Here is a 12,493-nt window from a genome sequence, read left to right as displayed (position 1 = left end):
GAGGAGCACAGAGCAGGAGGGCGGCGCCAAGATGCGGCGTGAGCGCAGCCGGTCCAAGGTTGCTCTGGCGACTGTGTCGGCTGAGCCCCCTGCCGGCGTGGACGGGGAAGAGCAGGAGTCGGGCCGCTCCTCGTCGCCTTCGGAGGAGCGCGTGGAGCGGCTGCGGGATCGGACGCACCAGGGCGGCCCGCGGGGGCCCGGCGCGGGCGGAAAGGGCCGGAGCCGCCGCGAGAGGGAGCAGCGCACCAACTGGACCTCCCCGTCCGGCCACGAGCGCAAGATCGCCGCCAAGATCCGCGCCAGCATCGCCAAGCGCCGCCGCCAGCAGCAGAGCGGGCCCCGATCCTCCCAGCTCCGGAGCCGCAGCAGGAGCAGGAGCCGGCGCCGCACCGCCACCGCCTCCCCGGGGCCAGAAGCAGCGGCAGGCCCCGACTCTACTGCCCAGCAGCAGGTGTGCCCGTCAGGAGCATCGGAGAGCGAGGAAGCCTCTTCACCCTGTTCTGACCAACAATGCGCCTCCTATCCTGTACGCATGTTGTGGCTCCCCAACCCCCCTTGCAATAGCTGAACCCACATGCACACACCTGGCCCCCTCTATGCAATAATACACCCCCTCAAATATTTCATGGAGCAAAGGGACCTTGGTCCCCGGGGTTGGCTGCTATGCTCAATGCAGTAATGCACCCACACTTGATTCCATACTCCAATACAACCTTAGAAATATAGATGGGCCCCTCAGTATTTTACAGTGCTCCACCCCACCCATCTTTGAGAGGCACCTGGTCAATGGGGCTAAGAACATAACAACCCTGCTGGATCAGGCCAAAGGGGGTGCATCTAGTCCAGCATCATCTTCTCACAGTGGCCAACCAGATGTCCCAACGGGAAGCTGAAAAGTCAGAGCAGCAGCACACTCCCTACTTGCAATTCCGAGAAACTAGTATTAAGAGCCCTACGGTCTCTGACAGTGGAGGGAGAACGTAGCCATTGTGGCTAGTAGCCATCAATTGCCTGCTTATCCTCCATGAATTTGTCTGACCCTCTTGGAAGCCATTTAAGCTGGTGGCTGCAGCTCATAGGAAGATAGAAAGACTGGACCATACACTAACTGGCAGTGGCTGTTTGGAATTGCAGGCAGGAGTCTCCCAATGCTACCTAGAGATGCCAGCAGGGATTGAACCAGAGATCTGCTTGCAAGGCAGATGCTATACCACTGAGCAATAATCCTTGGGGGTCCAGGCTTGGGTTTGCTGCATCAGGTGTCCAAAGGTAGTTCCCTATGGCTGGGACAAGTTAATCTGAAGTAGAATCAGCCTTCCCCAACCTACTGCAATTGCCAGCAACTGTTATTCATAGGCGCAGCTCAGTGATAGAGCATCTCCCTTGCAACTGCCTTTGCTCTGGCATCTCCATTGTGACTACTAGGTATTGATTACCCTTTATGGATTTGTTTAATCCTCTTTCAAAGCCATCCAAGTTGGTGGCCATCTCTACATTTTGTGGTTGTGAATTCTGTGAGTTCAGATATACCCAAATGACTCCATTGAGTCTTGGTGCGATCGGGAATCCCAAATGCAATAATACCCCCTCAAAGGCCAAAATAGCTCCCCCCTCCGTGGCTTTTCAAAATTAGAAGCTCTACCATCAAGTAAGTTCATAGGGACATCATCACCTCAATTGCCCTCCACTGGAGAGATTTGTAAAACATATTCAGGGCACCAAGTTGATGAAGGCTGCTGTATGCCCACAGATTCCAGCCGTAGGACTTGCCCCTTCCATGGCTTCGGAGAGGTATCTGTATCATAAGTGCCCATAGCACCTGGGGTCAGGGTGAGAGAGATCCTGGATCCTGCTTCCAAAGGCCAGCCTCCAAGTAATACCCTATAGAACTACTGCAAATTAGGGTTGGCTGTGCCAAGCCAGGGAGCCTCTTGTCCTGACAATTCAAGGCCCTTTTTTGTTATCTTGCAGGTTGAAGAAATGACCACCTACTGAGGGCTTTCCATCACCGCCATCCTGGATGTCAGCTCCTCTGTAGCCAAAAACACTTTGGGCAGAGTTTGCTGCTGTGCTGCAGAGTCCCTTCACACCACCGGGTTCTCATCCTCCAGGGCTGTTTCGGTTCAATAACACAAAAGTTCTCAGGCAAAATTTAGTATCATGATCTGTCTGGCACTTCCCAAGATCACACACAATTGGAAAAGGTGGAATATGTATGGACAGCCTTTGCCCAACCTCCCTCCAGATGTTTTGGATTACAACTCTTGTTGGTTCCAGCCATGCTGATGGGAGTTGTAGTCTGGAACACCTGGGGCTGATGGGAGTTGTGGTCCAGAACATCTGAGGTGAGTGGAATACATGCTCCAAAACATCAGGGTGGGGAGTTGTGGTCTGAAATATCAGAAGCACCGGGTTGCAGGAAGGCTGGCAGCGCATGACATCACCCTTCAGAACAGAAACCGGGGCCATACTTAAAGTGGAAAATGAACATAAGAAGCTGTCTTGCACTGAGTCATAATACACCACTGAGTTATCATGCACTCTGGTCCCTAGACCGTCCTGGAGTAGATTTCCTTGTCCTCACAGCTCTGGGCTCGTAAGAGTCCAGCTGGACCGGACCAAAGGCCTATCTCTGCCTGCATTCCCATGAGGTCCGGGCAGATGCCTCCTGTCAACATGAGAGACTTGCAAAGCAGAGTTGGATGGGGGTTTGTTGCTACACATAGAGGTAGCAAAATGTTTTTGGACACCACATAAACAGGGAAGTGGTTTGCAGAGGCATCGTCAAGCATGATCTATAATTTAGATGTCTAATTATGGCCCCTAGCCAGCCAGCCCCCCACTGGAACTCCTGGTCAAATGTGACACCCCCACCCCCACTGTGTCCCACCAAATAAAGCCTCAGCATTCTGACTCCCTGTACAAATGATATGGGATGGTTGCCATGGAGAGTGGTACCCTGCTTGCCATGGGAGTCCTTTTATCCCAGCCTCCAAAGATCCAGGGCTGAAGAGCCCCCATTTCTGCTGTTTCCCAGGCAGATCAAAAAAACACAGCCAATTTAGGGGAAACACACACAAGACTGCTGTCATAGCACCCAGTAAATTCAGTACTGAAATGTCCTAGGCTGCCAGATGTTATAGAACCATAGAATTGTAGAGTTCTAATCCAACCTTGTGCAATGCAGCAATCTTTTGTCCAACATGCATGGGCGTAGCCAAGGGGGGCAGGAAGGGGGCAGCTGCCCCCCATCAAGTAAAGTAATAGAAATACTTAACTGAGGTTCTGCCCCCCTAGCAGATAAAGCCTGCCCTCCCCCAACAAAAATGCAGGTTAAGCCCATGTCAACGTGCGGATGGAATCCATGACCCTGAGATCCGCTTATATACCCCACCTTTTCCCCAAACTTGGACTCAAGGCGGCTTACACAAATTAAAACGGCATATAGGCACAGAAAGCGAAAAGCATGTGGAAGATAACCGCTGAAAAACAATTCTTACAGAATTAAAACCATGCTTTAAGAAACACAACTAGCACAAAACAGCGCAGCACAAGTTAAAAGCCGACACCTTAGAGTTCCCCCAAGCCTGCCGGGGGAAGGACAAGGAGAGAGGCGGGCGAGAGAGAGAGGAGGAGCCGGGAAGGAGGCGGCCGCGGCTGCTGCTCTCGCAGAGGGGCGGATCAGACATGGCTGATGACCGCGCAGACAGCAGCCGCCTCGCCGAGGTTCAGCGCCGCGTCGCCCAGGTGCACCACGAAGGCCATCCGGAGCAGCAGCTCCGTTTCTACGACGGCTGGGCCCCGGAATACGAAGAGGTTACTCCTCCTCCACCCCTTCCTCACCCCGCTTCGCTTCTGCCCTTAGTTCGTCTCCTCTGCCTCCTGGGAGCATTCTTCTCTTTCATTCCCTAAGGAGACTCTTGAGCGCGTGCAGAGTTCTGCCGTTCTCTCTCCTCCCACGAATCCCGGGTCAGCAGTTTAGCCATCATTTCAAAGGGCAAGCTGAGGGTGGGGATTAGAAAAATGGAGTGTCGGATCCGGACCTGGGGTTACAGGGTTCAAATCTACCATGAGGCTCAGAGACCTTGGGTTCGCTGTCTCCCAGCCTGCCCTTACCTCAGATGGTTGCTGTGGATATGAAATGAGACGTGAGGGGGGAACCATTTGCTTCACCTTCAGCTCCTTGGAGGGAAAGCTGGGATATAAAAGGAGTACGTAAATAAGTAGTAAATAAGTAAATAAGTAATAAATTAATGGATAGAGGTGCTACCATCATCTCACCTAAATAGAACCTCCATGTTCAGAGGCAATCTACCTTGACACCCATTGCAGCCACAGGATACATGAGATAGTTGGGCAAATAACAGGCCTGCTTGTGGGCTTCTCAGAGGCAGCTGGTGCTTCTAAAATAAAGTGGATACCTAGCTTAGTGGACTTTTGGACCAATTTTGGCAAAGCACACCCCCCCCTTCTGAATTTAAATACCCCAAAACCCATCTTCTCCACCTGGGGCACCATAATTAATAATAGAGAGGGTGTTCTTGGGCATGTGTAGAGTGCCGGCATCAGGAAGGTAGTCTGCCATTGGGCAGGCTTGCTTTGGGGGCTGATGGGAGCTGGGGTGCAAAATATCTGGATGGTTGGGGAAGGCTGGAAAATGAAAAGGGTCCCTCCTACTGGAAGGAAGAGTGGTATAAAAATAAAGTTAATAATAGCAGATAATGAAAAGAAGATATTTCAACACACACAGTATCGTAAGTGTTGCCTGCTGGATCAGGCTAATGGCCCATGTGATCCATGTGTTCTTACAGTGGCCAGTCAGATGCCTATGGAAACCCACAAGCAGGATTTGACCACAGGAGCAGCGCTCTCCCCTCTTACAATTTTGAGCATCTGGTATTCAGAAGCATTGCTGCTTCGAACTGTGGAGGCAGAGCCGAGTCATCGTGACCTGTAGCCTTTGTCCTCCACAAATTTATCCAATCCTTTTTTAAATACAGTACATCCGACTTGGTGGCCATTATTTCCTCCTGTGGCCACGGGTTCCGCAATTTGACTGTCCATGCCTCACATGGAATCCAACCAAGTGAAGAGGCCAGAGAGAAGAATTGCTTATATCAGAAGGAGGGTGAATTAATCAGGATGGGAGTTAAAAAAAGAGTCAGTCACCAGTTAGGTTTGGGGGAGAATTTTGATTCAGTTCACATTAACAGGTGAACAGGTTCTTTCCAGAACAATACAAACCACAGCCACCCCTCAAAATTTGCAGTTCTCCATATTTTGCCATGCAGCTCTCCCAACGGTTACCCGAATGCATATATTAGCAGAAAACGTGCGTAAGAATAAATATGCCACTAAAAACAACATACAGAAATGGATTATATTAGGGGAAATTGCTTGCAGAAATGTTTGCTGGTCAAAACTGCATACGTACAGAAAAATCGGTTTATTGGAAGAAATTCACATGAAAATGGTGTTGAATTTTCCTGAGGATTTTTTTAAAAAATGCAAATGGATGCAGAAATGCAGAGAAGTGAATTCAAGACTGGACAAATGAGAAAGAGAGGTCTGAAAATGACAGGTCCATCCTCCATCCGGCCATTTAGCTACAAGCACATCCTTTTCTCCACTCATCTCCCATGTGCTAAGAACTTGCTGGATTCAGCCAATGACCCATGTGGTCCAGCATCCTGTTCTTACAGCAGACACCCAGATGCCCCAATGAAAAACCCTCAAACAGGACCTGAGCGCAAGAGCCCTTTCCTCTCCTGTGGTTTCCAGAAACTGGTATTCGGAAGCATCGCAGCCTCCGACTCTGGAAGCAGAGCAGAGCCATCATGGCTAGTAGCCATCAATAGTTCCCTCTTCCATGAATTCCTCCAATCCTTTCTTTAAAGCCATCCAAGTTGGTGGCCCTCACTGCTTCCTGTGGCAGTGAGTTACACAGTTTAACTATGCCCTGTGTGAAGGACTTTCTTTTCTCTGTCCTGAAACTTCCAACATTTGGTTTCCTTGGAGAGAGAAGAAAACTTTCCTCTGTCCATTCTCTATCCTATAAACGCCTAATCGTGTCTCTTCTGGCTCGCATTTTCTCTAGACTGAAAAATCCGAAATGCTGATAGCTTTTGCTCCGCCTTGCCAGCCCCTGTTTGGGGCAAGGAGGATTTTATTACTGCAAATGTCTCCATCTCTGGAACTGGGCAGAGCCCAAGATATCTGCTCTCCAACTGCCCTGGAACACCTGGAGCAATAAAATCAGGGCAGCAGGGGGAATGGAATGTTTTCTTTGGATGTGAAAAGGCCAAAAGTACAATTCCTAGCAGAGCCATAAGTTCTGCGTGTGACAAACCTTCCTTTCACTTCCTGCAGCCAACACGGTATTTTATTAGACATATGCTGCAAGGGGTTAAAAGTACCAATGCCGGGAGGTTGGAAAAGGTTCAGAAAGGGGCAACCAGAATGATATAGGGGTGGAGCAACTTCCCTATGAAGAATGGTTGCTGCATTTGCAACTTTTTAGTTTGGAAATAATAATAATGATGATGATGATAATTTATTTATACCCCACCCATCTGGCTGAGTTTCCCCAGCCACTCTAGGCAGCTCCCAATCGAATGTTAAAAACAATACTGACATGATAGGAGCTTACATGATAGGAGTTTATAAAATTAAGCACCGCAAGGAGTAAATGGGTAGAGGAAAGTTTGCCTCCCTCTCTCATAGCACTAGAACTTGTGGACCAGTGAAGCTGAATGTTCAGAGATTCAGCACTCATCAAAGGACTTCTTCACGCAATGCGTGGTTAGACTATGGAACTCCCTCCCACAGGAGGCAGCACTGGACACCAACTTGGATGGCTTTAAAGGAGGCAGTAATGCTTCTGAATTCAGCCTAGACACTGAGTTCCAGCTATGAGGGCCTTCTGGTGGTTTCCTCGTCACTGCGAGAAGTGGAATGCCCTCCCATCAGATATCAAGGAGATAAATGACTATACAGTACAACTTTTATTTTATTTTTTTAATTTTTTTTAAGGTTTTGCATAATAAAACAAATATCACAATCAGAAAAAACAAAAAAGAAAGACAATCAAAAACAGCACAGTTCAAAAGTGAAAAAAAAGAGAGATAATCAGAAAAAAACAAAAAACAGAGAAAAAATTATTTCTTGCTTACTGTCTTTATAACCCTCTTTCCTGACTTCCTCACATCTCCCTTTTCTGTGTTCCCCTTTACACAATCAAATTCAGCAATTCCCTACCCTCTTTCCAGTCTTATTCAATATTATACATTTCAACCTATTATGCCTTTGGTTTCCTTTCCTTTTAAAACCATTTATCACATGTTCTTTATAACTTAATCCTTTATATCATTTGTTTAGTCTCGACATAATAATACTCTGGTCTTACCCCTTTTTTCTTCAAAACATTTTTACATATTTCTTTTTACCATGTCACTGATGCCCTATTCTCTTTATATCCAACATCATTTACTATACAGTACAACTTTTAGAAGACATCTGAAGGCAGCCCTATATAGGGAAGTTTTTTAAAAAATATTTGATGTTTTATTATGTTTTTTATATCTGTTGGAAGCCACCCAGAGTGGCTGGGGCAACCCAGTCAGATGGGTGGGGTACAAACTAATAATAGCAATAATAATAATAACAACAACCTGTTGCTGGAAACGACAGGAGAGGGAGGTTTGCTCATGTGTTGGTGTTGGCCTTGTAAGAACAGGATGCTGGACCAGATAGGCCATTAGCCTGATCCATCGGGCTCTACTTATAACGTTCAGTCCCCACCCTGTTCCTGACTAGACCTCTTTTCCCCTGTAGGATGTTGCTGTCTTGCAGTATCAAGCCCCCCGAGTGGCTGCTGCCTGTTTGGCCTCCGTTTTCCAGGAACCCCTCCAGGACGTTCTAGTGCTCGATGTGGCCTGTGGCACAGGACTTGTGGCCAAGGAGGTAACTGGGGCGCCCCAATCTCAGAGGATGCCATCGTGGGGTGTGTCTCCACCCGTGCCTGGGGACCATCACCCGTGCCTGCTGTGACTGCCCCAGTCTGATGGTGTTCTCGTCTCTGGGAAAGACGGGCATCTTAATGAGGCTGCCACTTGAGTCATGGGGTCTTATTTCATTGAATCTAGTTTTTAATGGATTAGGAGGTTCATTAATATTTTTGTGCTGCTGTTTGGAGTTGATCCATCAGTTAAACTGGGGCAGCAAATATTTTGCAGCCCGGGGCCCACATCCACCTGTGGAGACAGAGCATAGACATTGTGGTCAGTAGCCAATTAAACCCTTATTTTTCTCCACGATTTTGTCTAGTCCTCTTTTAAAGTATCCAAGTTGGTAGCTATCCCTGCCTCCAGTGGAAGAGAGTTCCGTAAGAACGTCAGAGGAGCCAATTGGATCAGGCCAATAGCCCGTCTAGCCCATTCTCACTGTGGCTGACCAGGTGCCTGTTTGAAACCTGCAAGCACTAAAACACTCTCCCCTCTTGCGGTTTCCAGCAACTGGTACCCAGAAGGCTGTGCTAGTATTGTCCAAAATCAGTTTGAAGTCCATATTGTTATACCAGTTTCATAATTTTTCACTTGGCAATATATCACAAATCATGAAATGTTTGTGTAAATCATGGGGAAAACTGTGAAGCCAGCCAATGCCTCTACAGAGCTCCATCTTTATTTCAGACACTGTATCAGTATATCATGATGTTTAGCTGGTGATCTATCATGATGTTGAAAACCAGATATTGCCCAGCTACCTCGACACCACCCCCACCTGGCTCCTGCGGGTGTCACTTGTGGTGTCCAGTAAGCTTGCGTTTGATTGGCAGGCAGGAGTGGGTGTGGTTCCAGGCTGATGTCATGTGACTTAAGCTGCACCTTCTAAGCTGCAGGCAAAAGGTTTCTGCCGCCTCCACGGCCTGGATGGCAGTCAGGGGATGCTGGAACACGCGTGTCGCAAGGGGATCTACCAGGATCTGAAGAGGTGCCTCTTAGGGCAGGAAGCCCTACCAGCTCCTGAAGGTAACAAGACCAAGAGGTGCACCTCTTCCTGAGAAATGGGTTGAGTGAGTGTGGGTTAGGGTGCAGGGGGTGAGGCTGGGGTGGGCAAGGTGATGCTGCTGCTGCTACTGCTTCCCTGCATTAACCTCTGGAACTCACCCCATAGGACCTGGTGCATCATCTGGGGCTACTCCCAGAATGACAATAGTCTGTCACTTGTCAGGAGTGGGTCAGCAATAAATCACATGGAGCAAGGGAAGTTAACTCTTGATGAGAAGTAACAAGGTCTGCTCAGTAGTGCCAGGCCTAATGAGCACAGCAAGTAGATCTTGCCCCTCTGAGTCAGTTGTGGGGACTGAAGGTCCCTGCCTTCCCACAGCTGGCTAAGCCTCCTCCTCTCCTGGGTCCTTCCCAAGCAATCTGAGACTGCGCTGGTACATCCGTCTCTACTCCTCCCACTTCATACCTCTTATGGTTCTGGGAGACCAGAGGCGAAGGGAGCTGGTTGCAGCAGGAGGGGAAGACACCTTTGCCTCTTAGCCAACCTGCCTGATCTCCACCTCTTGGCCTCCCTCCTCTCCTGCTTCAGCTTCTGCCTCTGAGTCTGGACTTCTCTCTGCCACAGACTCTCCCTGCTCACTAAACCCTGTTACCTCTTCAGCTTCCGGCACCACCTCCTCCCAGTCTTCCCCCTCTGACCACTCAACATTCTCCCACCACCAATCCCCTGGCTCTGAGCCTTCTTCCCTGGGGAGTTCCCCAGCTTCTTCCTCCCACCATTCCTCTGCATCTAGCCCAGGCTTCCTCAGCCTCGGCCCTCCAGATGTTTTTGGCCTACAACTCCCATGATCCCTAGCTAGCAGGACCAGTGGTCAGGGATGATGGGAATTGTAGTCTCAAAACATCTGGAGGGCCGAGGTTGAGGAAGCCTGATCTAGCCAGTCCATTACATCACTTGAGACCCAAGTGGGATCAGTAATGCGGAGTGTCATTTTCGCAGTTCCGTCCGGTTTGCCTGTGCGAACTGTTCCTGGGCACAGCCGTTCATGCTGTAGTAAAAACAAAACAATAACCTCCCCAATCTGGACTTTTGTAATTCTCTCTACATGGGGCTGCCCTTGAAGATGGTTTGGAGACTGCAGCATCTATAAAACACAGTGACCAGAAACCCGATGGGCTTTTCTTCCAAGGAGCATGTTACACCTGTCCTTAAACACCTGTGCCATTTGCCTGTTCATCCCTGAGCCCCAATTCAAAGTGTTAGGCTATTTTTTAAAATGAAAAAATACAAATAAATAACCAATGCTGTTGCTTCTGACCAGGGTGCTATGACGCTGTTCTGATCGTGGGAGCACTCAGCGAAGGACAGGTGCCCACCAGCGTGGTTCCGGAGTTGCTTCGTGTCACCAGACCAGGTGGGGCTTTTGCAGGAGATGCCCTGTTGCAGTGGGGGTTGTGTGTGTATATATACAGTGGTGTCTCGCAAGACGAAATTAATCCGTTCTGTGAGGCTCTTCGTATAGCGGTTTTTTCATCTTGCGAAGCAAGCCCATTGACAGCTTAGTGGATTAGTGCTATTAGCGGTTTAGCGGCTTTTAGCGGATCAGCTGATAGGCGGCTTATCAGCGGATCAGCTGATAAGCGGCTTAGGGCTTAGGAAAAGGGGGGGAGAAACCCCGCAGGAACTCGCAAGACATTTTCGTCTTGCGAAGCAAGCCCATAGGGAAATTCGTTTTGCGAAGCGCCTCCAAAACGGAAAACCCTTTCGTCTAGTGGGTTTTCTGTCTTGCGAGGCGTTCGTCTTGCGGGGCACCACTGTATGTAAAACAGGAAGCATCACCTAGGTTCATCACTGGAATGTGTGCAGAGGAGAAGCGACCAAGAGGATCGAGGGCCTGGAAAATTAGCCTGATTAGGAACAGTTGAAGGAGTTGGGTCTGTTTAGCCTGGAGAAAAGAAGACTGAGAGATGATAGGATAACCATCTTCCAATCCCTGAAGGGCTGTCACGTGGAAGATGCAGCAAGCTTGTTTCTGCTGTTCCAGTGAGGATGACCCAAACCAATGTCTTCAAATGGCAAGGAAGGAGATCCCTACTAAATATTAGGAAGAACTTCCTGACAGCTAGAGCTGTTCGGCAGCGGAATGGGCTCCTTTGGAAGGTGATGGAATCTCCTTCAAGGGAGGTTTTTAAACAGAGGTTGGATGGGGTCTGTCAGGGATTCTTCAGCTGTGATTCCTGCTCTGCAAAGCGGTTTGGGCTGATCCACCAAGGGAGCACCCATGAATCTCTGGCCGCTAGATGGTGCTGGGAGACCTTTTAACCAGCCGCAGCTAAGGAGATCTACTCCAGTGGAGCTGGGGAAGAGGAATAGTTCACTTGCATTTGGTTGTTCGGAAAAGACTTCCTTGAATTCAGACCAGTCACACTGAACCACTTTTAAGCCTCTCCCGTGCTTTTCAAGTGAATGTATGAAAGGCAGAAATGCCTTTAACATGTGTTTATATTGGAGTTTTTAAAACTATTTTGACCGCCAGGAGTGAGGATTGACAGCCATGTTTCTTAAACATTGCTGTGGTATTTTTGGTTTTTTTAAAGAGAAATGCCCCCCTTAAAGAGCTGTACTATCCTTGAAATTCATGTTCAGTCCTCCACTATGTTCCCCACAGAATTGGACACATTTAATCTCCACATTTTAATCTGTATGGAAGTGTGATGGAGAAAGGCCTTCTCCGTTTAGCCAATGCAGATTTCCTTCTCTGTCCCTTCATCCTGTCCTCCAATGAATCTGTCCAGATCAGGATTTTTTTTTGTCAGTTTCACCATCGCTTTGGGGGCAGGGGGTGGGAAGAGTGGTTTCCCCTGGGGGAAAAGCAGCAGGACAAGTGTGGATAAGCCCCTGTGATGCTGTCAGGGCTTTCCCTGGATCTGACCAACATTCTCCTTTAATAACAGGAGGCTACCTGTGCCTGACCACCCGGAGCAACACGGGCAACCTGGAATACAAGACCCAACTGCAGCAAGTCCTGAACGAGCTGGAGCAGCGGGGACTGTGGCGAAAAGTCATGGAGCAGGAAGTTGAGGCATGGGAGCGGGCGACATCGGAGAAGGAGTCTGCACAGGGTGTGGAGTATATCCCTGGCGTAGTGTACCTGTATCAAAAGAGCCCTGTCTTGTGAGGAAAAGCTGCCATTCCTCTACTTGCTGAGAGACCCCGCAAGGCTGGAACTTTGCTATCCAGTGGGTGGAGCATTTAATAAAGCAGTCTGTGCCTTTGAGCATGTGCAGAGTGCCTTTGGACACTAAATAATCACCGTGAAACCCCACACCCCAGGCTTGTGCTTCTATGGCCATGGGACCTTCATATATCTTAAAGGCAAATTTCCTTAGGCTGGCCTTTTCCAACTTGGTACATACACATAGATGTCGTTTTGGACTACAACTCCCATCAACCCCAGCTAGGACAGGGAGATTTTGGTTTTCGC

The 12,493-nt window shown here is 48.9% G+C and overlaps 2 protein-coding genes across 3 annotated transcripts; both read left to right on the top strand.

Annotated features, from left to right (window-relative positions):
- On the top strand, positions 1–2,151 carry LOC309331432 (uncharacterized protein). Its single transcript, XM_081843669.1, has 2 exons — positions 1–526; positions 1,972–2,151. Exons 1-2 carry the CDS (start codon positions 32–34, stop codon positions 1,993–1,995), a joined length of 519 nt encoding a protein of 172 aa, XP_081699795.1. The 5' UTR covers positions 1–31; the 3' UTR covers positions 1,996–2,151.
- Positions 2,152–3,614: 1,463 nt separating this feature from the next.
- METTL27 (methyltransferase like 27) lies at positions 3,615–12,286 on the top strand. Of its 2 annotated transcripts, XM_081843654.1 has the most exons (5): positions 3,623–3,816; positions 7,834–7,962; positions 8,894–9,029; positions 10,331–10,423; positions 11,964–12,286. In XM_081843654.1, exons 1-5 carry the CDS (start codon positions 3,688–3,690, stop codon positions 12,185–12,187), a joined length of 711 nt encoding a protein of 236 aa, XP_081699780.1. In that variant the 5' UTR covers positions 3,623–3,687; the 3' UTR covers positions 12,188–12,286. The 2 variants fall into 2 exon arrangements, with proteins under 2 accessions (XP_081699781.1, XP_081699780.1); XM_081843655.1 differs by lacking the exon at positions 7,834–7,962 and having other exon boundaries at positions 3,615–3,816.
- Positions 12,287–12,493: the final 207 nt, after the last annotated feature.

This window comes from Podarcis erhardii (genome assembly GCF_964252035.2).
Source record: "Podarcis erhardii genome assembly, chromosome: 16".
NCBI classification, from domain to species: Eukaryota; Metazoa; Chordata; class Lepidosauria; order Squamata; family Lacertidae; genus Podarcis; species Podarcis erhardii.
This window is presented reverse-complemented; position numbering and strand designations above follow the sequence as displayed.

Bases quoted from the DNA above. Each gene is read 5' to 3' on its own strand.
- METTL27 (XM_081843654.1), top strand. From the start codon at position 3,688: ATGGCTGATGACCGCGCAGACAGCAGCCGCCTCGCCGAGGTTCAGCGC. The intron at 7,963-8,893 runs GTAACTGGGGCG...GCACCTTCTAAG, and splicing joins CAGGACTTGTGGCCAAGGAG to CTGCAGGCAAAAGGTTTCTG. The intron at 9,030-10,330 runs GTAACAAGACCA...GCTTCTGACCAG, and splicing joins AGCCCTACCAGCTCCTGAAG to GGTGCTATGACGCTGTTCTG.
- LOC309331432 (XM_081843669.1), top strand. From the start codon at position 32: ATGCGGCGTGAGCGCAGCCGGTCCAAGGTTGCTCTGGCGACTGTGTCG. The intron at 527-1,971 runs GTACGCATGTTG...GTTATCTTGCAG, and splicing joins AACAATGCGCCTCCTATCCT to GTTGAAGAAATGACCACCTA.